General features: G+C 34.2%; 2 protein-coding genes and 1 pseudogene across 2 annotated transcripts; all 3 read left to right on the top strand.

Moving 5' to 3' along the window:
• Window positions 1–1,651: 1,651 nt before the first annotated feature.
• LOC110808846 (glycine-rich protein-like) lies at window positions 1,652–2,435 on the top strand. Its single transcript, XM_022034462.2, has 2 exons — window positions 1,652–1,839; window positions 1,970–2,435. Exons 1-2 carry the CDS (start codon window positions 1,728–1,730, stop codon window positions 2,230–2,232), a joined length of 375 nt encoding a protein of 124 aa, XP_021890154.2. The 5' UTR covers window positions 1,652–1,727; the 3' UTR covers window positions 2,233–2,435.
• Window positions 2,436–7,094: 4,659 nt separating this feature from the next.
• Window positions 7,095–9,423, top strand: LOC148266689 (uncharacterized; annotated as a pseudogene).
• Window positions 9,424–11,334: 1,911 nt separating this feature from the next.
• LOC110808829 (uncharacterized) lies at window positions 11,335–12,186 on the top strand. The gene has a single exon (XM_022034441.2). The coding sequence runs from the start codon at window positions 11,470–11,472 to the stop codon at window positions 12,046–12,048; it is 579 nt and encodes a 192-aa protein (XP_021890133.2). The 5' UTR covers window positions 11,335–11,469; the 3' UTR covers window positions 12,049–12,186.
• The last annotated feature ends 14,731 nt before the right edge of the window (window positions 12,187–26,917 follow it).

Consider the following 26,917-nt stretch of genomic DNA (forward strand, 5'->3'; position numbering starts at 1 on the left):
CCCATACCGGACGGGGTATGGGGACGGCCCGTTTTACCCTCATACCGGACGGGGTATTAAGGTTTATGGTTTTGGCGCCCATACCGGACGGGGTATGGGGACGACCCGTTTCACCCTCATACCGGACGGGGTATTGAGGTTTATGGTTTTGGCGCCCATACCGGACGAGGTATGGGGACGACCCTGGAAACTGATTATGAATGTTAAAGGTTAACGGGTAGCGGGACCCCCATGGATACTAGTAGGCTGGTAAATGAGAAAAGGATATATTGTATAATGATTGAATTACAAAAGGTGTGATAAGTGCTATGTTTTACAGCTTATATTATTCCATGATTGTGATAATGTTATTGTTTTCTTATATTGTTTCATGAATTCCACCGAGGTAAGTGGATGGTAAAGGTTTTATCATAAATAAAAGGATTTGTTGTAAATCATGCTCCATTGGTCTTTTGTGTTTTTCTACCCACCTTTACCTCCGTGACGGTGAGATATCGTGATGTTCTTACTGGGCTAGTGTAGCTCACTCCTTATTTAACCATTTCAGATCAGGAAGACATGGTTCCCGAGCCCGTTCCGCAGGAGGACGACGAAGGGGATGCCTAGAGACTCTGTAGTCATACTCATAGTTTTATTTTCGAGTTTCTCTTTTAGTTAGTTTAATCTTTTATATTTTAAGTACGTTTTTTATTTTCGTGTAAGGGATGTTAACAGAAATTTTGATCTCGCTTCCGCATTTGATATTTTTGAATATAAATTCCATTCTAAATTTCCGGGGCCGTTACAGATATAGAATGGACACATGCATGGACTCTAACATAAATGCTACTACTTGTTCTTCTAAAGGTTGGTCAATGCGGTAGCTACAATTATTCATGTACTTTCAAAATTAATTAATAGCAAGTAATTTTTTTATAAATTAAACAATTGATTTGGATTAAGACGATCGACTATCGGAAACGAATCTATCATATCTTCAACTTCAATCTAATCCACACAAGTAATATTTTCAACCCAACTCCAATCATACATTATTTTCTTTTCTCTTTTTTATTAATTTAGTTAATATTAAAATTTTTATACGATTAAGATAAATGTTAATTAGTGTATTTTATTTTAATTTTGAAGATTCAATTCGATTTATAATTGTCAATAAAATAAATAAATTTTGATTCTCAATTCAATTATCAATTTAACAATTATTTTAAATTTTTATATGATAATTAATCATATGATTAGTTATTTAAAATGATATTAAATGCCCAAAATTTTATTAAAAATTAATTTTCCCAAATAATTGAGCTTTTTAGTTAATTTACGACTGCTTCCCTTTATTTTTTTTTTATTTTTTATTTTTTGGAAGCAGAAAATATTGACTTTTTCTCATCTTACAAGTCTCTTCCCAATCACATACGCAATAAATAAAGCTCAGAGCACCTCCCCACAATTACTGCTTCTTTTATTTTCACCACTTGAAAAATAAGTAAATTCATAGTAAGAAGAAAATGTTGAATTTTCCTTTTTTTTTTCATTAAATCAATTAATGTAAGATGTACGTCTTGATAACTCTTCAACAGCCACCTACTGTTGCGGGCCATCATATGTATATATTTGCGCTGAAAATGTATCTCCTTCTTCCCCCTATAAATACACACAGCCAACCATTACTTGTCATCACATCCTTCATACTAAGTAGAGCCAGTGTCGAGTTGCAGCAACCAAAAACCATGGCATCGAAGATTTTCCTTCTCCTAGGCCTTTCATTGGCCATACTTCTTCTCATCTCCTCCGAGGTGGCTGCAAGAGACCTCGCCGAGACGGAGACCCAGCAGGAACATGGTCAGCTTTACCTTCTTCATTCTGACAATCACTCTTTACTACTTTATTAATCACATGCAATGTAGTTACTAACACTACATATCTATACGAATAATGATCATATGCATATACTGCGTGTAAATTTATGCAGGAGAGGTTGAGGAAGAGACAAATGGAGTGGAAGAGGCTAAGTATCCAGGATATGGAGGATACCTTAGAGGCGGATATAACGGTGGACGCGACGGATACAACGGTGGGTACAACGGTGGACGTGGAGGATACAACGGCAGAAGAGGGTATTGCCGCTATGGTTGCTGCGATAGAGGTTATCATGGGCGCGGAGGTTGCAGGCGCTGCTGCCACTATGCTGGTGAGACTGTTGATGCCCAAACCCAAGTCCAGACACATGACTAGAACACCATAAATTATAAATAAGCGCTACAATGCATAGCTCGGTGTATATATATATATGCACAGACGAATGGTTTAATGAAATATATAATGTGTGTTTAGTGTGTTAGTCTTTTGCTAACACAACTTTTGTGTAAGCACCGAGTAGTATTTGTAGCGCCAGAAGTGCTTAATAAGTTAATAAATAAAATTACCGGGTATGGATATGTGATGGTAGTTTTGTAGTGTTGTATGCATGCTCTAAAATACTTCTTACTCCTTTTGTATATAAACTATGCAAATATATTAAAAACTAAGTAAGTATTGAATTAAAATCTTAAACAAAAACCCTAGAGAGACAAGAGAATGAGAGAGAGTCCAAACAGGTTCTGAAGAGCTCATTTCTTTTTTTTATTTATACTGAAAAATATTGAAGAATCTGTAAAGTGCACAAATTTTTCACAAATATGATATACAAACTAAATTAGAAAATGCCAACATATATATATATACACACACATACTCATATTACATACACACGCATCATGCTTTTGAAGCTTCAGCACGAAAGCCCAATGGAGAGATGAATGTTGGGATTGGGCCTAAATCTTATTCTTTCAGTATTTCAAATTTATTTCGATTAACAACTACATAATAAAACTTTTCGTCTTAATCTTCTGTTATTATCTTAAGTTTTTCAAAATAAAAGAGATATTTAAATTAAAGTGACAGCCGAACTGAGTATTTAAATATTTGATTTTGATTTTTTTCAAATAGTGTTAAGTTCAGGTTTTGCTTGAAGTTTGATTAATTATCTTAAAAACTCAAACTTAATTTGCTTGCAAAGAGTTTCAACTTGAAAAAATTCAAATTATATAAAATTTATTTGGATAAATTCGATAAATAATATCCTATTTACTTATTTTTGTTTAATTTTTATGAAAATATTTTTTATATTATCAAATACGTGCTCAAAAAAATATATAAAAATATTAACTTATTAAGGATTCAAAACTTATAAAAGTAAAAGATTTTTTTTTTTTATAAGACTTAATATTCTAAGAGAATCAATACTATTATATGGATCAAAAGTAATTTTACTTATAATAGTCATAATACTAGAATTTAACAAAATTGATTTTTCGAAAGTACTTATTGATTTTGCTCCAGGTGGAGTAAACTTATCTTACATTCATTCCCGAGCCTCCGAAATCTTAACAGTTCTGAAGAGAACTTTCTACGCTAGTTTTATTTTATTCAATTAAAATTAAACTACTTTGTTCACTAAAGTATTTTATCTGGGAGATGTTTTTATCTTTCTTTTTGGTATAATTCACTTTTAATTTAACATTGAAGAGAGTAATGTTGTTACTTACGCAATTCTAAGTAACCAAAATTCAGGGATGATCACTTTAAGAAATGTTATTTTTGCCTCAAAACCACTAATATAGCCTAATGTTACTGTCAAGGCATACAATTGGACAAACATGTTGTGCAAGAACTTCATTCATGAAAATAAACTTTTAATACCTCAGAAAAAATATTATCTTATATATAATATATGTTTGTGATTTTCTTATAATTTATGAATTGTCAAAAATCATGCAATGAAAGTAATGAGTGAAGACAACAGAAATGCATGAACAAATATTATATATGGAATAGATTTAATATATTTTATAAAATTATTGGATGACTCAATCATTTTAAAATTTAAATATAATTTATTGATTGATTCAATTTATTATTTATATTATATAATCGTAGCCCAAAATATGTATTTGGGTATGTACAAGAGGTTGAGGGAGAGATGAAAGGAGATAAATAGGGATATATATACACACACACACACGTGTGTGTATATATAATCAAGAAGAAAAAAATTAGTTTATTCCATTAGGACAAAAGTTTAAGTGGATCAAAAAACTATATTCCACCATTTTCTCACACAATTAGATTATCACTTATAATAATTTTAATTTATTTGTTTAATAGATTTCGGCTCCTTCACTTCCCTTCCTCCCATGGAGTTGAGTTCAACTAATTGGTGAATCCAAGTCCAAACTTAACTACATCTTATTAATGGATCGTGCATATATATACATATATATATATATATATGTATGTATATGCACGGGCTGTACAATACCGATTTCGGGTTAATGATTATGCATGCGTCACACATGACGTTTCTTTTAAATATTATTTGCATGTATATATATTATTTTTATTAACCAAAAGATATAAAATTATTCCCGGACAGTTTTCAAAACTCTAACATATGCCTCCAAAATTAGCACGTCTTTTATAGGAAATAGACGTATTTTATACAATATAAATATATATACACACATATACATTTAAATCCATGTGGTTGTATAGTTGACACATGCATGGACTCTTACAAAATGAACGAGTGGTATCAAATGTTAGGGCTTGTTCTTCTAAAGCTTGGTCAATGTGATAGCTACATTTATTTATGTATTTTCAAAATTAATTAATAGCTGATAATTTTTTTATAAATTAAATAAGTTATTTATATTAAGACGATTCACTATCAGAATGAATGTGTTAAATCTTCAACTTCAATCTAATCTATACAAACAATATTTTCAACCTAATTCCAATCTTATATTAAATTTTTATATGAATAAGTTAAATATTGATTAGTGAATTTTATTTCAATTTTGAAGATTCAGTTTCATCTATGATTTTCAATAAAATAAATAATTTATTTTTTACAAGAAAAGATAAAAGTCAAAAGAAAATTTAGAAATCGTCGTGCACATCCTAAGTCAAAAAATACTCATAATATCGTCAGTGAAAAACAATTGGTATATGTACATATATATATATGTACATATACATTTAAATCCATGTGGGTATAGAATGGACACATGCATGGACTCTAACATAGTGAACAAATCGTATTAAATGCTAGAGCATGTTCTTCTGAAGGTTGGTCAATGCGATCGCTATAATTATTCAAGTACTTTCAAAACTAATTAATGGCGGGTAATTTTCTTATAAATTAAACAAGTGATTTAGATTAAAACAATCCACTATTGGGACGAATATGTCAAATCTTCAACTTCAATCTAATCCACACAAGCAATATTTTCAACACAACTCCAATCATACATTATTTTCCTTTTTCTTTTTAATAAATTTAGGTAATATTAAAATTTTTATACGATTAAGGTAAATATTGATTAGTGAATTTTATTTTAATTTTGAAGATTCAATTTGATTTATGATTTTCAATAAAAATAAATAAATTTTGATTCTTAATTCAATTATCAATTTAACAATTATTCTAAATTTTTATGATAATTAATCATATAATTAGTTATTTAAAATGATATTAAATGCCCAAAATTTGAAACTCATAATTTATCAAATATTGCACAAATTTTTAATTTAAAAATAAAAAAATAGATATAGCAATCCAAGCACTTGAAAACTAAGTAAATTCATAGGATATTAAACCAAATTATCAATAGTAACAAGTAAATATTAAATTTCTCTTCTTCTTTTTTTGGTACAATGAGAGACAAAAGCTAAAAAAAAAATTAAAAAATCGTCGTGCACATCCTGGTCCAAGAGACACCCATGATATCGTCAGTAAGAAGTTGTTGAAGATCATTCGACATTTGAACATAAGAATGGACGCTCATCGGTAGAGAGAAGCCAACATTCGTCAACCAGTCAGCGTATTTATTACATTCGCGATAGACATATTTGATCCAGATATGTCAATCCTGTAGTAGTAAGTGTTTGATCTCACGAACGAGGGCGTCATGTGCAGTAGTACTATAATCCTCCTTAGTCAGTAACTGCACCTCCAAAGTGTTATCCATTTCCAAAATGATACTACAGAACCCGGCATTGCAAGCGAGTTGAACACCATCCAAGGCACCCCAAAGCTCGACCTGAAGAACAGAGCATCTGCCAATTTTCTTGCTGAAGCTTCTCAGGCAAACATCATCTTCATCTCTAATAAGTCAGCCACAGCAGACAACATTGGTTGCAGCACAATAAGCACCATCAGTGTTCACTTTCAACCAACTCCTAGGTGGTTTCTTTCAAGCTACAAGTTATTCCGACCTGTGCACCATATCTGAAAGAAAATAAAAATTCATATTATTAGCCATAAAAGTGTAATCAATCATGAGGGACACATCCTTAGCAAGCCCATCGATACTGCTCTCACTCTCTTGAAAAATAAATTTATTTATATAGTTCCACAAGTTTCAAAGTTCCCTCTCTCACTCAAAATCTTTTATCTGTTCATCAATTCTACCTTGATAACTGCTACTTTTTTTAATTTTAGCCTTTTACCTTTTTTGTTAAGGATCAAACCACTAAGTAGGTGTTGCTACAGGGATCAAACAAGGACGGTTTATATATCATGCCATAACCAACTCCAAAGACAGTGAACGTGACATAAATGACCTTTGATGACTGGCATAGAAAATTGAGGCATCCAAATTTCATGTTTGTGTCCAAAATAATTTAACAAAAAAACCTAGTATCGAGTTCTTCTTCCCTTTCCTCCAAGTGCCCTGCATGCATTCTGGGAAAAATGACCAAAAACAGTCTCCCTTGTGTCCCTCACAATAGTAAAGCTCCTTTAGAGCTAGTATTTTCTGATGTCTAGGGTCCTTCCCCTACAACTTCCAATCTTGGTTTTCGTTATTTTTTTATCTTTGTCGATGACTTCACTAGGTATACCTGAATTTATTTTCTTAAAGATAAAAGTGTTGTTTGTGATTCATTCATCAAGTTTCAATCTTTAGTTAAAAAATAATTCAATTTAAAAATCAAATCTTTCCAGTCTAATTGGGGCAGTGAATGCCGCAAACTAAATACCCATCTCACCAACCATGACATCCTCCATCGCCTTGCATGTCCACATACACATGAGTATAATGGCACTGCTGAAAGAAAAACAAGGCATATTGTAGACACAAGTCTCCCTCTTTTAGTTCAAAATTTGTACCATTTCGATATTGGCCCTATGCATTTCAAACCTTTATTTACACTATTAATTTACTACCAATAAAATCTTAAATGATCACAGCCTATACACCAAGTTATTTTGCAAACCATTTGATTTTCTTCATCTACATATCTTTTGATCTATTGTTTTTCCATTAATCAGACCACACAATCAACATAAATTTTCTTTCCACAGCCACCCATGCATTTTTTTAGGTCCTTCCTCAGCTCGTCTTGGACACATCTACTTGGATAAGGACTCTGGCCGAATCTATATCGCTAGACACGTCATCTTTGATGACACCAATTTTCTTTTCCATTCAACTAAGGACTCTTTGTTGATCATGCCTCTCTCCCCCCCCTTCCGCATGGCTTGATATTTGGACCTCATCCTCTCATTCCCAACCTGCTTCGGTGGCTTATTCTCATTCTTTACCTTCAGCAAATTTTAATCCTCCAACCTCTACCCCTTATCCTCCCATTCAAAATTCGAGTCTTGCTCACCCGGCTGACATTACCTCACCCCCTACATTCTCTCCTCTCTTATCCCCATCTGATAATTTAAACTTTCAAGTATACTTATCTAATCCCCACTTCCCAACTGATCTTGTCCCCACCCAACCACGTCAACCTACCCGTACTCATCCTATAATCCTACGCCCCACTTCTCTATCAAAATGTTCTTTTTTTTTAGCATCTAAAACTACGACCAAAATTGATTATCTTCAAACAGAACCCCACACCTACTCCCAAGCTAAGTCCTTTCCTCAATGGCAACAAGCCATTCAAGAGGAAATTGATGCCCTACTGAACATTAGCACTTGGACCTTAGTTCCCAAACCTCCTACAACTAATATTATTGGCAAAAAATGAGTTTACAGAAGCAAACAAAAATCAAATGGCTCTATTGACTTATACAAACCTCGTCTGGTTGCCAAAGGATATCATCAGCAATCCGACTATTAAAAATTAATTTGCAAATTAGAATATAATTAATTAGTTTGTTAGTGGTTGAACTTCATAAATTAGAGTCTCTATATATACTTTGGTTTGGTAGAAGTTGTGAGTCATAAATTAGATTTATTATGTTTGTTGGTGGTTATAATTAATTCTAATAGTTGTAATAGTGCCTATAAATAAGCATGTACTTGAAGTTTTTTTTTGCAAGAACCACAATAGAAAATCTTGAGTCTTCTCATTAGTCTCTCTAACCTCTTCCTCTTATCTCTAACAAAGTAGTATCAAAGTTTGATTTTTTGTTAAAATTCTAGAGATTGCTAGCAATAATCTATTTTCTTTTCAATTTCCTCATCTTACAAAATAAAACTATGAAAGTTAGTATTTTCGTATGAAAGCCATACTTGGCTCACAAGATATATGAGATATCGTAGAAAGAGGCTTTACTCCACCTGAAGATGAAGGATCCTTAATTCAAAATAAGAAAGATGTTTTTGCAAGAACAAAGAAGAAGGATCAACAAGCTCTTGCACTCATCCATCAAGATTTAGATGAATATATGTTTCTAAAAGTGGCCGATGCTACCGACGCAAAACAAGCTTGGGAGATTTTGAAGAATTCCCTCCAAGGAGTCGACAAGGTGAAGAAGGTACAACTCCAAATTTTACGAGGTGAGTTTGAAGCTTTGCAAATGAAGGATGTTGAATCCATTTCAGATTTTTTCTCAAGGGTAAAGTCTATAATAAGCCTAATGAGGAGATTTGGTGAGATGATGGAAGATATTCGTGTGGTGCAAAAAAATTCTTCGATCATTGCCGCCAAAATTCGACTATGTGGTTTGTGCCATTGAAGAATCAAAGGATTTAGACATTTTGACATTTGAACAATTAGAGGGATCTCTACAAGCTCATGTAGAAAAAATAAAGAGAAGACAAAAAGAGCCTTTAGAACAAGTTCTCAAATCAAATGCATCTTTGAATGATGGTGGAAAGCAAAGAGGACGAGGAAGAGGTAGAGGTCGTGGTCGTGGTCGTGGTCAAGCATTTAAAAGAAATAAAACTCAAGATGATGCCAATAATGAAGATAAAAGTCAACCATTAAATAGAGGTCGTGGAAGAATAAGAGGAAGATGAAGAAGTAATAACAAAAATTCTAACAAATCAGATATTGAATGTTACTATTGTTATAAATACGGACATTATACTTGACAAGGTCGTAACACTTTAAACGAGAAGGAAGAACAAGCCAACTTTGTCAATGATAAACAAGATGAGGAAGAAACAACTTTGTTGCTAGCATATAAATAGGGAGATAGTGATACACATAATTTATGGTACTTGGATAATGGAGCAAGCAATCACATGTGCGGCAATAAAGAAAAATTTGGGGAGCTTGACGAGAAGATTAATGGTAATATTTCTTTTGGAGACTCTTCAAAAGTTCAAATTCAAGGAAAATGTACAATTTTAATCTCTTCAAAAAATGGTGGGAATGTACTTATTACTAATGTTTACTATGTGCCAAAGTTAAGAAGTAATATTTTGAGTTTGGATTAACTTTTTGAAAATGGATATGAAATTCACATGAAAGATTATTGTCTTTGGCTTAAAGATCAAAGTGCTAATTTAATTGCTAAGGTGCACATGTCAAAGAATAGAATATTTATCTTGAATCTCAAAACTATTGAAGCAAGATGTTTGAAGGCTAGTATGGAAGATGAAGCATGGTGTTGGCATATGAGATCTGGCCATCTGAACTTTAGCGCACTAAAGGCGATGGGAGAAGAAAAAATGGTGAAAGGAATGCCATTAATCAATCATCCTAATCAATTATGTGAAGCATGTCCACTTGGAAAGCATTCAAGAAGGAGTTTCCCAAAAGAAGCTACTACAATAGCAACTAAGCTACTTCAACTTGTGCATGCCGATGTGTGTGGGCCAATCAATCCACTCTCATTTGGTAAAAATAAAAACTTTCTACTATTTATTGATGATTTTAGTAGGAAGATTTTGGTATATTTTTTAAAGAAAAAATTAGATGCTTTTGTTGTTTTTAAAATATTTAAAGCTCTTATAGAAAAAGACTGTGGTTGTAAAATAAAGTCTTTGAGAACAGATAGAGGAGGTGAATCTACTTCCAAAGAATTTCATGATTTCTGTGAATCTAATGGAATTCGTCGCCCTTTAACAGTTCCAAGATCACCACAACAAAATATAGTTGCGGAAAGAAAGAATATAATTATTCTTAATATGGCTAGAAGCATGTTGAAAGCAAAAAACATGCCCAAGGATACAACGGTGGACGTGGAGGATACAACAGCAGAAGAGGGTATTGCCGCTATGGTTGCTGCGATAGAGGTTATCATGGGCGCGGAGGTTGCAGGCGCTGCTGCCACTATGCTGGTGAGACTGTTGATGCCCAAACCCAAGTCCAGACACATGACTAGAGCACCATAAATTATAAATAAGCGCTACAATGCATAGCTCGGTGTATATATATATATGCACAGACGAATGGTTTAATGAAATATATAATGTGTGTTTAGTGTGTTAGTCTTTTGCTAACACAACTTTTGTGCAAGCACCGATTAGTATTTGTAGCGCCAGAAGTGCTTAATAAGTTAATAAATAAAATTACGAGTATGGATATGTGATGGTAGTTTTGTAGTGTTGTATGCATGCTCTAAAATACTTCTTACCCATTTTGTATATAAACTATGCAAATATATTAAAAACTAAGTATTGAATTAAAATCTTAAACAAAAATTCTAGAGAGACAAGAGAAGGAGAGAGAGTCCAAACAGGTTCTGAATAACTCATTTCTTTTTTTTTTATTTATACTGAAAAATATTGAAGAATCCGTAAAGTGCACAAATTTTTCACAAATATGATATACAAACTAAATACATATAGTAATTTAACGTTGATGGAAAAAAAGATCCGCTAAAACAAACAAGCCATCTGGCTACGTAATGTTTAGCTGGCTGACTCCTCGATCACAAGGTGGAGCTCTGCTTAACTTGCCAGTTGCCATGAACCCATCTACTCGTTCATATTCAGCTTAAATGCTTAATCATCAGTCCACCGAACCGAAGAGATAAGCTTTGGAAGTCTAGACAAATTGCCAAACTCAAGTCTTTAGGTCTTATACATATACTCACCGGCTATATATATTGTCGGGGTCTTGCATTTATCTGCTATAAGCTCAAGCAGTGAGAGACTCAGACTTCCCATGGTTAACCTGCATGTCCGACGTTATAATATAACAGGGTAGGTGATTGTGTTTAATTTGCATGCGAGCAAAATGAAGGTGAAAAATTTTCTGCTAGTGGGTCTGCTTATTTCAGCACTTGCTGCGGCTGTAGTAGCCGACACTTCTGCTAAGGAGGAGAACGATGCAGCAGAGGAGACGACCCAAGTAGACGAGGGAAAATATTCCAGAGGTTGCAGGTACGGTCGTTGCTGCCACTGGGGGAGGTACGGATGCCTCAGCTGCTGCGCCGATGAGGCTAAGGCAGCTGATAGAGCCGAAACTGAGGAAAAGCTAGATGATATACAGCCCCAAGATGGTGGAGGCGGTCGTGGTGGTGCGGGAGGCGGCAGTGGCGGTCGTGGAGGGTCGGGAGGCGGTGGAAGCGGTCGTGGAGGTTCCGGAGGCGGAAGCTCGGGAGGAGATGGTGGGGGTCGTAGAGGTTCGGGAGGAGGTGGTGGGGGTCGTGGAGGTTCTGGAGGCGGTCGTGGAGGCTCGGGAGGCGGTGGAGGTCGTGGAGGTTCGGGAGGCGGAAGATCTGGAGGAAGCGGTGGCGGAAGTGGAGGCGGAGGATCAGGAGGAGGTGGTGGCGGTCGTGGAGGCGGTTCGGGTGGCGGAGGAGGCGGTCAGTGAAGCGGACGTAGTGGTGGCGATCGTGGCGCTATGGTTATGACGAGGACGGCAAGAAGAATTGGTTAGAAGTTTTTGTGAGTAGAGACGACACCGTCTGGGATAGTAAGAAGGAGAGAGTAGTGAAGAATAAAGTGCGTGGGTGGATAATGTGTGTATGGGACGTAAGCAAAAGTTGTCCGATTGAGGGAGAAGTACTTGTGTGTATTTTAACTTTTTTTAAAAGAAAAAAAAAACAAAACTAATAATGGTAATGGATTATAAGCTACATAGAATCTAAAACAAACACTCCCCCGTATTCTCATTTATTTATTTTTTTTTTTAAAGCTTTTGGGTAAAATTATTTCCTAAGCTTAACTTAGATAAGTTAATAATGAATAAATGTTATTTGATATATGATTGTATAAATCTGTGTAGGCGTGATCTTCACTTAGGTATACATGTTGAAAAATAGGGTGGGTTAGTTAGACAAGGACAAGATTCCCTTCAACTACTCTCCACTTATTATTTCAAGTTTCGGGAAAGTAAAAAAAAAAAAAAAGAAGAAGGAAATGGGCCCATCAGATGAATGGATAAATTATGTCGGCCAGCCCACTGTCAGTCTTCTCCCTCCATCTCACCAAACCTACAATTTACCCGCTATCTAATTTGACCACTATAATATTCTTATTGCAAATAAAAAATACTTTGAAAATAACTACAAATTAATTATAAATACAGAATAACTACATACACATAAATTAATTTTATTATGATAAAATATTAAATAAACTGAGTAAGATATATTTTTTAGTTTTTGTATTATTTTTTTATTATTATTTTTATATCTGTTAATTATCGTTTAAAATATTAACAGTCGTGTCAAATATTTGATAGTTTTAACATATAGTATTCTGATAACATCTAAAATCTCAAGTATATTTTTACTTTTTTTTTATTTTATTGGTCTTTTTATAATTATTTTGTATTCGTTTGTTTTTTTATTATGTATCAATATTTTTATAATATTAAAATAAAAATATTAATATTATATTTTAGATATCAGGTGGCATATGGTATAAAATATTTATCACATAATATAATGTTATATTTTTAAACTTTTAATATATAGAATAAACTAATTCAAATATTTTATAAAAATATAAAGATTAATTTGACATAAAATTAAAATAATAATTAAATTGAAAAATAAAAATAAAAAATAAAAAGGTATTTTAGTTTTCTATAAATTCCTATTTAGTACAATATAGTATTAAGTAAATGTACACATTAACCCAACACAACATTAACACATGAATATCATACAAGATGCCTCCTAACAAATAGCAACAAATCAAATATTATAGTTTGTTATGTAAAATTATAAATGCAATATCCTTTAATATAAAGATATAATATAAGTAGTTAAAAAAAAAAAAACAAAACAAAACAAAACAAACAAACATTGAACACATCAAAAGTGGTTTGATTTCCTTATATCAAAACAAATTATTAAAAAATAAATAAATACTATAGTGAACAATTAAAATTTTTTCCAAAAATTAGGATAATATTTTTACTAAGTTGTAGCTTAAGAAATTAAATACAAATACGAGTTTTTTATTAAAATAAATAAATAACTCATGGTATTCTAAAATACTTCAAAAGGGTAGATTATAAATCTTCAAAATATCAAGATTTGGTAGCTAAAATTTAATGCTAACGACTAAGTTTCATTAAAATGAACACGTTCTTCGAGAAACATAATGTATGTTGAAATTTCACCATAGGCTTGCCATTGCATTAAACTTAGGTAAGCGTGATGTAATAAATAAATAAATTAATTAATTAATATTAGAAGAATTTGACCACCGTTGTTTCTGGTGTGGAGATTAAATGTCAATCGGCTAATAATAATTATTAATTTATTCGGGAGTTAATTTCTAAACAAATTTAATGAAAACTACCACACTCCACATGCATGGAAGACAAGACACTCTTATTAATTTCATCACAAGTTTTATTTAAATAATAACTTCTTATAATTTTCATTTTCATTTTCATTATTGTTGTCTCGGATCACATATTGAAATTTGAAGTATAGGGTATTATATATCTACCGTTAACTATGTTACTTATTGTCTATGCGTGTATACTATATATATATGTTGACAGCTTAAATCATAAAGCTAGCTACATATCTAATGTATGTATATCTAATTATTTTTATACTAACTAACGTAATATATGATTTTTAATTATTGTATACGTATGAAATGTTAAATCAAATATAATCTAAAGAACTTAATTATTGATGTGATTTTTTTAAAAAAAAATAAGTACGAAGATATTTTAAAGTCAAAACACTAGACTATCATAAGCAATTAGAATTTTTTGCTTCATTTCACAATATTTTTTTTTTATCTTCTGTTATTAGAATCAATGATATTTGAATAAATAATTTATATATTTTACCGTCTTATTAGCTTCATCAATTTTTTAAATTTAACAAATGCAAAGAAAATAATTTGTTGGACATTCTTTTTCTCAACAAAAACATGTTTAGTATCTTATAAAAATACCATAGTTTTTCATGCGTAATAGATTCATGAATTTTATACATACCTACTTTGAACCCTTTCTCATCTTTTTTGAATAAATTCTTAGAAATCTACCGACTCTATGACTTGACGAAATGAAGATGAATGTTGTCATCAAACCTACCCTGACTTTGTATGTCGTCCTATTTCCCATGAAATGCCTTCTTTTTCCGAAAGCTTCTCTTTACTTTCCTCACTCATCTCTTCTCTTCTCTTCTCTTATAAATATACTCCAAATACACATAGTACCTACATAATTATCAAATAATGATATGTATATATATTATGAGGTAGACAAAATAAGTGACGGGAGGTATAGTTGGGAATCCAATTGGAGGTATATAGAAAAATAAAATTTAAGAAATTTGTCATATATAAAATAATAATAATGTTGCTTGTTCAATAGTTATTAGCTTGGTTGGGAATTATTGTATAAGCGTAAATTAATGAGAAATTTTGTTGTTACAATTAGTTTTAAAAGTTAAATTAATTATTGTAATGTGATGCAGCGCATGAACCAAATTGGATGTCACATCGGTTGGCATAAAGAAGGTTTGGTACGTAGTAGTCAAACTCTGTAAACTTAAAACGATCCGTTTCAAAACCTAATTAAATTTGTAGTAGTGGTAGTAATTATTGAATGATTATTTTCAAATTACGAAACTGAATACTAAAATTAACTAAGTCAGAGACATTTGATTTCAAACTTTCAACCATTACCCTTTGATTTCAGTCACGATGAAGTATTAATTAAACCTGATTTTAGAACCACTCACCCACCAAGGAAGATAGAGTGACATGTATTTACTTTTTTTTTTTTTTTTTACATATTCAAGAGATAATAATATATATATATATATTTAAATTATTAAATGAAATTCAATTACTAATAATAACACAACTAATTATACAGAATATGAAGTAACATTCAAGGATAATAGGTAAATATTTAAAAAGAAATAGGTGAATTAATAAAATTATAAACAAGGACAAAATAGAGACAAGGTGTGAAACAAAAAGGGGTTGTTATGTTTTTTGTGAAATATGAATCAACACCAGATTAAGGGGAAACACTCGTCTTCATCTTCTTGGGAATACCCTCCTTTCTTCTTCCCCTCTTCATTACTCTTCCTTTTATATTCTCCCTTTTCTCTCTCTGTAAACTCCCACACTACCCTATGATCTTCCCTCTTTGACTTCTGGTTGTGAAGAAAAACCCACTTAGCTATGATGGAGAACAAGAAGAAGAAGAAGAAGAAGAAGAAGAAGAAGAGGAGGAGGAAGAAAAGAAGTACTTGATTCCTTTAATTGGGTTCATTCACGGAGGTTGGAAGTGCTCAGAGGAAGAAGAAGAATGTTCAGAGGTTAGTGGCGTACATGGGAAAGCCAGGCATTGTCCCTGTTTTCTTTCTTTTATTTTTTTTTTCTCTTTTTATTTTTTCTTTCTTCAAATCAAATCTGCGTTTGATTTCTCATCTAACTTTTTTGGTTTAGACAGTCAAAAGATTAGAGATTAAATTAATATTCACAACCCAGAACGGGAGAAATTATATGTAAACTTTCATATCAAATTTCATAAAACACTATATATTTAACTTCTGATCTGCTCCATTCACCACCTTCTCTCTTTCTCTCCCCCTCCCCCCTCCCAAATATTAACTGCTTATACATATATATATATATATAATATTCTTCTTTTTTTTTTTTTTTTTACTGGGCTTCGTGGATTCCTTAGCTTCGATATTTTTAACATCTTGTTTCACTCTTACTTACAGTTTTTAACATCTTATTTTTAACATCTTTTTTCTATGGTATTTCTCATTTTTTTGGTGTAACCGAATATATTTACAATAAGAAGTTAAATATAAATTTAACCATTGAGGTTGAAATAGTAACTATTCGGTAAAAGGAAAAATTGATCTCATGTGACATTTATTTGAACAATGTGCTTCTGAAATAAATTAATATGTATAAATTAATACTTTTTTTAAAAAAAAATTATTATTAAATTTTTTATTTATTATCTAAAATTAAAATTAATGGTAAGCAAAATAATTTTATAATAAAGATCATGATAATATTTGTTTAAAAATTTGGTGTGAAGAATTACGTGTTTCAATTAATTTGTTTTCGTTATTTTAAAAATGTTGGGAACGTACGTGAATGTTGGTAATTTGTAGTGTTAAATCACTCGACCAACTTAAACATGATATATATATATATACATATACATATACATATATTTACTCGTATGCACTTGTACATTTCAATGGGCAGGGTCGCTTTCTTGGGTTTGAGCCATTTTACCTACCCCGTCAATCGTGTCTATACATATAATACTAAATAAAGATATATAAATACTACTAAATGGTTCGCAAAACAAACCATATATGTTAGTGTGTGTATATGTATATATATATATATATTATTATCTTTCATCTTTGAATATAATTATTAACTTCTCTAAAAAAAAATTATTATTAATTAATGATGAAATATTTACCAAAGTATTTAATTGCTGAAATTTTTAATTTTGTTTCCTTGGGGGACAAAGTTATGTTTAGAATTAAACTTTAAGGAACGTGTCGGTTTTCAAAATTATACGCCTTGCACTGCGCCCCATGATAACTTGTTGACTTACAATTATCTTATTTTTATTTTATTTTTTCCTTTTTTTTACCAAGGGTTTTAATTTGTGTTTAATACGTACATATATATATATGTATATGTATATATAGTGATAATCAGCAGATTATCTATCATTAGTATTAAATTAAAAATTATATTTAATACAAAATACACGTAAAGTTTTATTTAGAAAGAAGTTATTAATTTATAATTAAAAATGATAGCATCATGTGCATGTTAGGATCATAATTTGAATATTGAACGACAAGAATACGTATGAATTTTGTACTTGTCTTATATTTGTTCAATCTACTCTTAATTCAGCTTATGTCTACATTATTACATGCCATCACATGTGTGTTAGGTACTGTCTATATCTCTTGCATATACTTACAATATATTGTACATATATGTTCATTTAATTCTTTATGAATATCATTGGATATATTCTTATCAATCAATCATAAAATGATTTTGAAATTAAATTACTGTTCTTTCTCTTTTAATTTTAATTAATTACATACCACTATTATTAAAATGATTAATCGTGCATAAATCCAATATTAAGTTGGAGGTAGTAGAGAGAGTTATATCAATCATGCATAAAGGTCTATACACCCATTATTAACTTGGGAAGTAATAGAGTGTTTTATCATATTAATCATAATTCTATTATTCTTATAAAAAAAAAAAAAAAAAAACTAATTTAATATTTGAATTAGGTAGTACTTTTTTATATTTACAATATATTCAATTTTTTATACAAGACAAAAATAAATATATATTACCTTATATTAAAAAAAAAGACATGTCATCTTTATAACATGTCACATATGTAACGACCCCATAAATATTTAAAAAAAATAAATTATAGATTAAGTGTGGAAGTATAATAAATATTTAAGGTTTACATTCCCCACACAATAATTTAAAGAACCAAACAGGGTTACGAAATTCAGTCCTTAAAAAAATACAAGAAATAAATGGAAAATAAAGAAAACTAGTATCTACTCGCAATCCTTTTACGATTCGGACTTTAGAACTTGGTTCTTTTAATCTGAAATGATTAAATAACGAATGAACTACACTAGCTCAGTAAAGACATCACACTATATCACCGACACAGAAATAAAGGTTGGTAGACAATCAAAAACTATTAATGGAGCACTAAATTTAGCAAATTCATTTATCAATCATAAAATCATTTATCGTCCACTTACCATAGTGGAATTTATAAAAACAACATGTATAGATAATAATATTATACAGATGATGATTTCATGCATAATCACCAACGTAGCACATATTATAATTCTATATCCATCATCAATAAATCAAACAATAACTGTCACTTTTTTTACCAGTCTGCTGGTATCAATGGGGGTTCATAGGGATGTTCCCGCTACACATGAACCTTTTCCTTTAACATTTTTCATTGTGGGCTGTTCCCATACCTCGTCTGGTATGAGCACCAAATTATCAAGTCTCGATACCCCGTCCGACATGAGACAACGTTCACGGTAAGATTTTCTATGTACTCGATCCGTCCACCATCTCCCAAAATATTCAGTAAGACTGTTGTTTCATCTATTCACTTAATCACACAATTTTTACCGTTAAACCTTTATTTTTTCCAATTCAGCCATAAACACATAGAACAAACCATACATGCATTCAAAGTCATAAAATAAATTAATAAGATACCATCACGCATATAAACTGTAAAAGCAATCAACAAACAACAATAGATAATTTTAAATTCTGACTCCATTAGCAATCTGTAATTAATTATGCACATTTTCTAAATTCGTACAAAATACCGGATTATTATTTATTTAAACTTCGATTCTATGATAGAGAATAGAGTGAAGGATCCTTACTCGATTTGATGTCCGAAAAGCTAAGCTGTTCGACTGCGTAATTTCCAAGTTTTCTGAATTTTTTTTGAAAATTAAAACGCGCTAATAGTACCTACAAATGTCCGAAACAAACCTAAAATCAGTCCTAGGGCCCACTTGGCCAATTTCAAAATTCTGACACGGTGGCAGCCTGCCTCGGGTCGACTATTTTAAGCTATTTTCGGCCAAATTCGGTGACTTTACATCAATCCCTACGAGAAAATACGTTAAGGAGCCTCGGTTTGCCTAAAAAACAAACAAAAAATCAAAACTTACCAACAGCGGGGCGCTCCGGTACAACAGCTCCTCCGGCTCAAGCTGCAGTTGGGTGTTTTGCTCCGATCAACCTATAGAAAAGGACACGGTGATCATAACAATGAAAAAATTACACATAACAGGAATCGAAAAAGGCCTCATCGAAAAAGGCTGCCAAGTTTCACTTGCGTTTTTCGGCCAATTGGCTGGTTCTTTTTCTTCGATTTGACCATGGGTGTGTTTAAAATTTAATTCTGATAAAAAAAAAATTTTAACCTTTTTTGGCGATCGAAAAGGGCTCCGATGCGGCGGCGGTCTCCCCCCGGTGGCCAGGTCTTCTTCTCCAGTGAGAGGGTCTGGTGGCTAGGGTTAGGGTTTGGTGTTGATGGCGGTTATTTATATCTGTCCGCTTTTGATCTAAGCCATCCATCACGTTTGATCCAGACTGTCTGATCGCAATTAAATAGGAGTGAATCTGGACCGTTCATCACAATCCAATCTGGACCATCCATCGCGATCTAATTTAAACCGTTTGATCGCGTTCAAATCTGACTGTCTAATCGCGTTTGGGGGGAACGCATATGGGTCATCCGTGCGTGCGGGAATGGATCTGTGCCGTTCGATCATGGGCACGAGGATCACTCGTGTGGCCTCCTGCGTGACATCGCACCAGCGTCCACTGCCACGCGGCGCATCCTGATTCATCAAAGCTGCTGACAGGGCGTCCCACATGGCAGAACTTTCCTAAATTATAGTTTGACCTCCAGTTTCTAATTTTTCTTTCAGAAATACCCCAAGAACCCAAAATTTCACCCATTTTTTCCCAAAATTGTTTTCAATTTCATCATCCTTCAAATTTAATTGTATTTTTACTCTAAGTTAAAAAAAATAAAAAATTGTATTTATTAATTTTAAATTACGTTACAATTTCATTTTGGGGTGTTACAACTCTCATCTTCTTAAAAGAAATTTGGTCCCTCAAATTTTTCTCTCTCACTCTCAATCAAACAGCTGGAGGTATTTGGCTCTGAAGTCTGATTCTAGCTCTCATGTGGCCTCTCTCGGTGTGTGATTCTGCCATAGGATCTTAATAAAGAAATTTTTTTGATTTCAGAGTAGTCTGCTCTTCCGGTCCATAATGTCGATCGATACTTCTTCGTAGAACAAATCCTCCTTGAATGAAAGAGGCTCTTGGGTCAACACGTGAGAAGAGTCCAGGTTGTACTTTCGTAGCATGAACACATGAAACACATTATAGACCCTAGAAAGTTCTGGAGGCAGTACCAGTCTGTAGGCGATAGTACCAATTCTGTCAAATATTTCGAATGGTTCAAGAAATTGGGGATTCAGTTTCTCTCTCTTATCGAACCTACTAATTCTCTTGAAATGAGTGACCTTAAGGAACACCCGATCGCTTTTCTCAAATTCTAAATCTCTCATCCGGGTGTCTGTATAACTCTTCTGCCTACTTTGAGCCGTCTGAATATTCTTCTTGATCTTAACTATTTTGGATGTAGTCTCCTCTACCACATCTAAGCCGAACAGCTTTCTATCACCCACTTCCTCCCAACAAATCAGCAATCTGCATGGGCGACCATATAATGCCTCATACAGAGTCATGTCAATACTTACTTGGTAGCTGTTGTTGTAGGTGAACTCTATCGGGAGTAGATGGTCATCCTAATGGGCTCCGAAGTCAAGAATACAAGCTCAGAGCATATCCTCAAGTGTGCAGATTGTCCTTTCTGCTTGCCCATCGGTCTGATGGTAGAATGCAGTACTAAGAGATAGTTTCATTCCTATGGCTTACTGAAGACTAGACCAAAATTGAGAAGTGAACCTAGGGTTCCTGTTGGACACTACTATCACTAGTACTCCGTGTAATCTGACTACTTTTTGGATATACACTTGTCCAACGAATCGGTTATCCTGATGGCCAAAAAGTTAGAAAACTTGGTAAGTCGGTCAACAATTATCTAGATGGCATCATGTCCTGAGTGTGTCTTAGGTAATCCTGTCACGAAGTTCATGGTGATATGTTCCCACTTTCACTTAGGAATTGGTAACGGCTGAAGTAGCCCACCTGGGCGTTGATGCTCTGTCTTGACCTACTGACATACCAAACACTTAGAAATAAAGTCAGTTATATCTCTTTTCATCCCGTTTCACCAAAATCGGGGTCGCATACTTTGGTACATCTTAGTGTTTCCGAGATGCATGATAAACTTTGAGCTATAGACCTATATCATAATGTCCCTTTTTAACTCACTATCATCTGGAACAAATACTCTGTCTTGCAATCTGAGCAACTCATCGGCGGAGACTCAGAATTTTGAGTTAACTCTATGTTCTGCATTTTTCTTGAGGGCTGCTAGGGTAGAATCGGTGAACTGAGCTTCCCTTATTCTCTGGATTAACTCAGGCTGAACAGTTAGGTGGCCTAAACATGTGAATCTCTTCAGATCCTGAAGCCGTACCTGTTGTGCAGTCCCTATCTGTCTGCATTATGAAACCATCAAATGGGCTAATGTACCTACACTTTTTCTACTGAGTGCGTCGGCTACCACGTTATTCTTACCCGGGCGATATAAGATGTCGCAATCATAATTCTTGAAAATTTTTATCTACTTTTTCTGACGCATGTTGAGATCCTTTTGAGTGAATATATGTTTCAAACTCTTGTGATCGGTAGAGATCTGAAAGGTCTCCATACACAAATAATAGCGTTAAGTCTTCGAGGCGTATATGATTGCGGCAAGCTCTAAATCATGAGTGGGATAATTTTTCTCATGACTCTTTAACTGTTTGAACCTATAGACTATGACCTTCTCATGCTGCATTAAAACATAACTCAGACCTAGGTGGGAGTCATCACTGTAAATTGCATATCCACCCGATCCACTCGGCAAAGCCAACATAGTTGTAGTAGTCAGCCGCTTCTTTAGTTTTGAAAAAAAAATTCACAGTCTTCATCCCACTCAAATTTGATATTCTTCTTTGTGAGCCGAGTTAGAGGAGCAGCTAGACTAGAAAACCCTTCCACAAACCTGCAGTAATAACCTGTCATCCCAGAAAGCTACGGATCTCCTTAACAGATGTTAATTTTTCTCAGTCAAGCACTACTTTTTCCTTTTCGGAGTTTACTGACACTTTATCCTTTAATATTATATGTCTCAGAAAGGTAGTCTGCTCAAGACAGAACCCACACTTACTCAACTTTATATATAGCTTTTTTCTCTGAGAACCTGCAAAACTAAGTCAGATGGTGAACGTGTTTCTCTCTACTTTTTGAATAAATCAAGATGTCATTGATGAACACAATAACAAACTGATCCAGGAATTGTCTAAAAATCCTATTCATCAAGTCTGTGAAGATGGCTGGAGCGTTGGTTAGTTTAAATGGCATGATCAGGAACTCATAGTGTCCGTACCTGGTTCGAAAAATTATTTTGGGGATGTCTTATGTCTTGAGTTTTATCTGATGGTAACCTGAACGCAGGTCTATTTTAGAGAAGACCTAGGGACCCTACAACTGATCAAAGAGGTCATCAATCCTGGGGAGGAGATATTTGTTCTTGATCATGACTCTCTTCATACCTCTGTAATCAATACATAACCTCAATGTCTCATCTCCCTTCCTTAGAAATGTGACTTCGGCACCCCCAATGGGACACACTATGCCGGATGAACCCACTATCCTGTAATTCAGTGATCTGTTTTCTCAGTTCCTTCATCTCAACACAGCTCATGCGGTAAGGAGCAACCGAAATCGGCCGGGTGCCTGGCTGAAGATCTATGGTGAATTCGATTTCTCTATCCATTGGCAGTTCAGGTAGTTCATCCAGAAACACATCTGGAAAATCTCAGACTACTAGAATATCTTGAATACAAATTTCTTTTTTAGATTTTCTTAGTTGGAGAAAACATCAAGGTTAAAGTATTTGATAATAAGAAAATTTGTCATGAGGGAATAAATACTAAATAATTTTATTAATTTGTAAATGGCTCCTCATTAGGAGGATTGAATACAACTTTCTTACTAAAATAATTTACGGTGGCGTGATATGTCGTTAGCCAGTTCATTTCTAAAATTAGATCAAAGTCTTCCGTGTCTAATTTTATTAGGTCCACACTCAATTTTCTATCTGCTATATTTATGACACAAGTTCTATATACAACTTCTCCTAATAGTGTCATACTCCCAACAGTAGACACAAATAATACAGAATCAAGTTTATCAGGTAATACATTAAATTTTGATGAAAAAATAGGTGAAACAAATGAATGCGAAGTACTAGTATCAATCAAAATATGAGCAAGATAGTTACAGATAGTGTACATACCATGTACCACGTCTGGGTTAGCTTCTGCATCCTATTGGGTGAGATTGTAAGCTCTACCCTGGATAGGAGGTCTGGTCTGATTCTGGTTACTCGGGCACTCCCTCGCATAATGTTGGTCACTACTACATATGCAACAGGTATTGTTAAGGCAATAGTTGGGTCAGTCCCCATGATCTCTGCCACAATGCTGACAGATCTTACCGCGTCCTGCCGCTAGAGCCTGAGGGAGACCTTGGATCACCGACTTAGGCCTCTTGTTCAATTGAACAAGTGTAGTAAGTGCTGGTCTGCGGGGTGGAGCTGAGGGTCTGAGGTTACCTGCTTGTTGAAAGAGGGTGCGAAAGCTCCTCTCCACTAGTTGTGCTTTGGCCAGAACGGCCGAATAAGTCCTGAGCTCTAGGACAAACAAATGTTGTCTGATCTCTGGGTGGAGACCCCACTCGAACCTTCTAGCATTCCTCCCTTTATCCAACAGTGTCTCAGGGAAATATCGGTCTAACTCTAAAAACTTGCGAGCATATTCTGACACAATCATGTTCTCCTGGGCCAACTGTACAAACTCCATCTCCTTCATATGTTAGAGATGCTCTGAAAGGTACTTTACATGAAAGGCCGCCAGGAATTGTTCTTAAGTAACTGGAATAGGCAGGGTGGTCTATTTGAGTTCCCACCAGCGGTCTGCTTCTCCCACTAACAAGTAGGTAGCAAGGATGACTTTCTGTTCATGAATCATTCTAAGGATCTTGAAAACCTTCTCTGTCTCTGCTAACCAGTACTCAGCATCATCAAAAGATGATCCCCCTGCAAAGGTAGATGGGTTTAATCTTTTATACCTCTCTATGTAGTCTGAGTCCATCATAGGAGGAGTTGGGTCTCGTAGAAGAAGGACTGGGTTGTGCTGAGGATGGACTGGATGGCCCTGCGGTGGTACTTGCTGATACGGTAGGGGCATCGGATTGTACTGTGGTGGTGTGGGGGGGTACTGCGGCTGGGGCTCCGGATCATAGTGTGGTGGTGTCAGGCGATATTGTGGAGGAACAGGATCGCACCGGGGTAGCTCAGTATCCTTTCGTTGCAGGGGTGGCTCCACCTATGGCAGCAAGGGAGGGTCAGGTAGCTCCCTCATTTCCTCTCGGCCCTGCTGGGCAACAATGAGTCTCTCCAGCATCTCAAATATCCAGTCAACATTTTTTCTAAGCGAACTCTCCCGGGCTGCTCGGTTTAGTGGGGGTCTTCCTCTCTTTATCTATATGTACCTGCATTTCACAAGGAACAGTTGAGTGATAATCCATTGTTTTGGTGTTCCCTAAAGATTTCGTGTAAGGAATGGGTCCAAGGAACGTGGCTCTGATATCAACTGTAATGACCCCGAAAATATCCAAAGAAAATAAATTATAGATTAAGTGCAGAAGCATAATAAATGTTCAAGGTTTACATTCCCAACACAATAACTTAAAGAACTAAACATGGCTACAGAATTCAGTCCTTAAAAAAAATACAAGAAATAAAGAAATAAACGAAAAATAAAGAAAACTACCATCTACTCGCAATCCTTTTGCGATTCGGGCACTAAAACTTAGTCCGCTTGATCTGAAATGGTTAAATAAGGAATGAACTATACTGGACCAGTAAGAACATCACACTATATCAGCGACACAGAAATAAAGGTTGGTAGAAAATCAAAAACTACTAATGGAGCACTAAATATAGCAAATTCATTCATCAATCATAAAACTATTTATCGTCCACTTACCGTAGTAGAATTTATAAAAATAATCTATACAGACAATAATATTATACAGATCATGATTTTATGCATAATCAGCAACATAACACATATTATAATTATATATCCATCATCAATAAATCAAACAATAACTGTCATCTTTTTATCAACCTGCTAGTATCCATGGGAGTTCATATGAATGTCCCCACTACACGTGAACCCTTTCCTTTGACATTCTCCATTATGGGTCGTTCTCATACCCCATTCAGTATGAGCACCAAATTACAAAAGTCTCAATACCCCGTCCAATATGAGGGTGAAGCAAGTCGCCCCCATACCCCGTATGGTATGAGTGCCAAATTACCAAGTCTCGATACCCTGTCCGGTATAAGACAACGTTCACGATAGGTTTCCCTATGTACCTAGTCCTTCTACCATATCCGAGGATATCCATTTAGGCTGTCGTTTCATCCATTCACTTAATCACACAATTTTTACCGTTAAACCTTCATTTTTTCCAATTCAGCCGTAGACACATAGAATAAACTATACATGCATTCAAAGTCATAAAATAAATTAATAAGATACCATCATACATATAAATCATAAAAATAATCAACAAATAAGAGTAGATAATTTTTAATTTTAGCTCCATTAGCAATCCGTAATTAATTATGCATATTTTTTAAATTCGCACAAAATACTGGATTGTTATTTATTTAGACTTCAATTCTATTATAGAGAATAGGGTGAGAGATCCTTACTCAAATTGATTCCCAAAAAGCTAAGTTGTTCGACTGTGCCTACAGACGATTTTTGGGTTTCCTAAATTTTTATTTAGAAATAAAAACTTGTTAATAGTACCTACAAATGTTCTAAACAAATTCAAAATCAGTCCCAAAGCCCACTTGGCCAATTTTAGAATTCTGGAGTGCCGCCGCTTGCGGCGGCAGTTCGCCTCGGGTCAGCTATTTTCAGCCAAATTCGGCCGACTTTACATCAATCCCTGCGAGAAAATACGTTAAGGAGTCTCGGTTGGTCGAAAAACTATAACAAACTGAAACTTACCAGCAGCAGGGTGCTCCGGTGCGACGGCTCCTCCGGCTCACGCTGCGGTTGGATGTTTTGCTCTAGTCAACCTGTAAAGAAAGATACGGTGATCACAATGGTGAAAAAATTATACATAACGGGAATCGGGAAGGTTCTCATCGGAAACGTTTTGTGAAAGTTCCCACGGCAGCACCGCCGGACTTCGCCAACTTTTTCTAGCCAATTAGCCGGTCTTTTTGCTCCAATTTAGTCATGGGTGAGTTTAGAATTGAATTCCGAGCAAAAAGGAAAATTTTTACCTTTTTTGGCTGTCGGAAAGGGCTCCGGTGGAGCGGCGGGTTGCGGCGGTCTCCACCCCCGCGGCCGGGTCTTCTTCTCCGGCGAGGAGGTCTG

The sequence above is a fragment of the Carica papaya genome, chromosome 3, assembly GCF_054855325.1.
Source record: "Carica papaya isolate Zhongbai chromosome 3, ASM5485532v1, whole genome shotgun sequence".
Taxonomy (NCBI): domain Eukaryota; kingdom Viridiplantae; phylum Streptophyta; class Magnoliopsida; order Brassicales; family Caricaceae; genus Carica; species Carica papaya.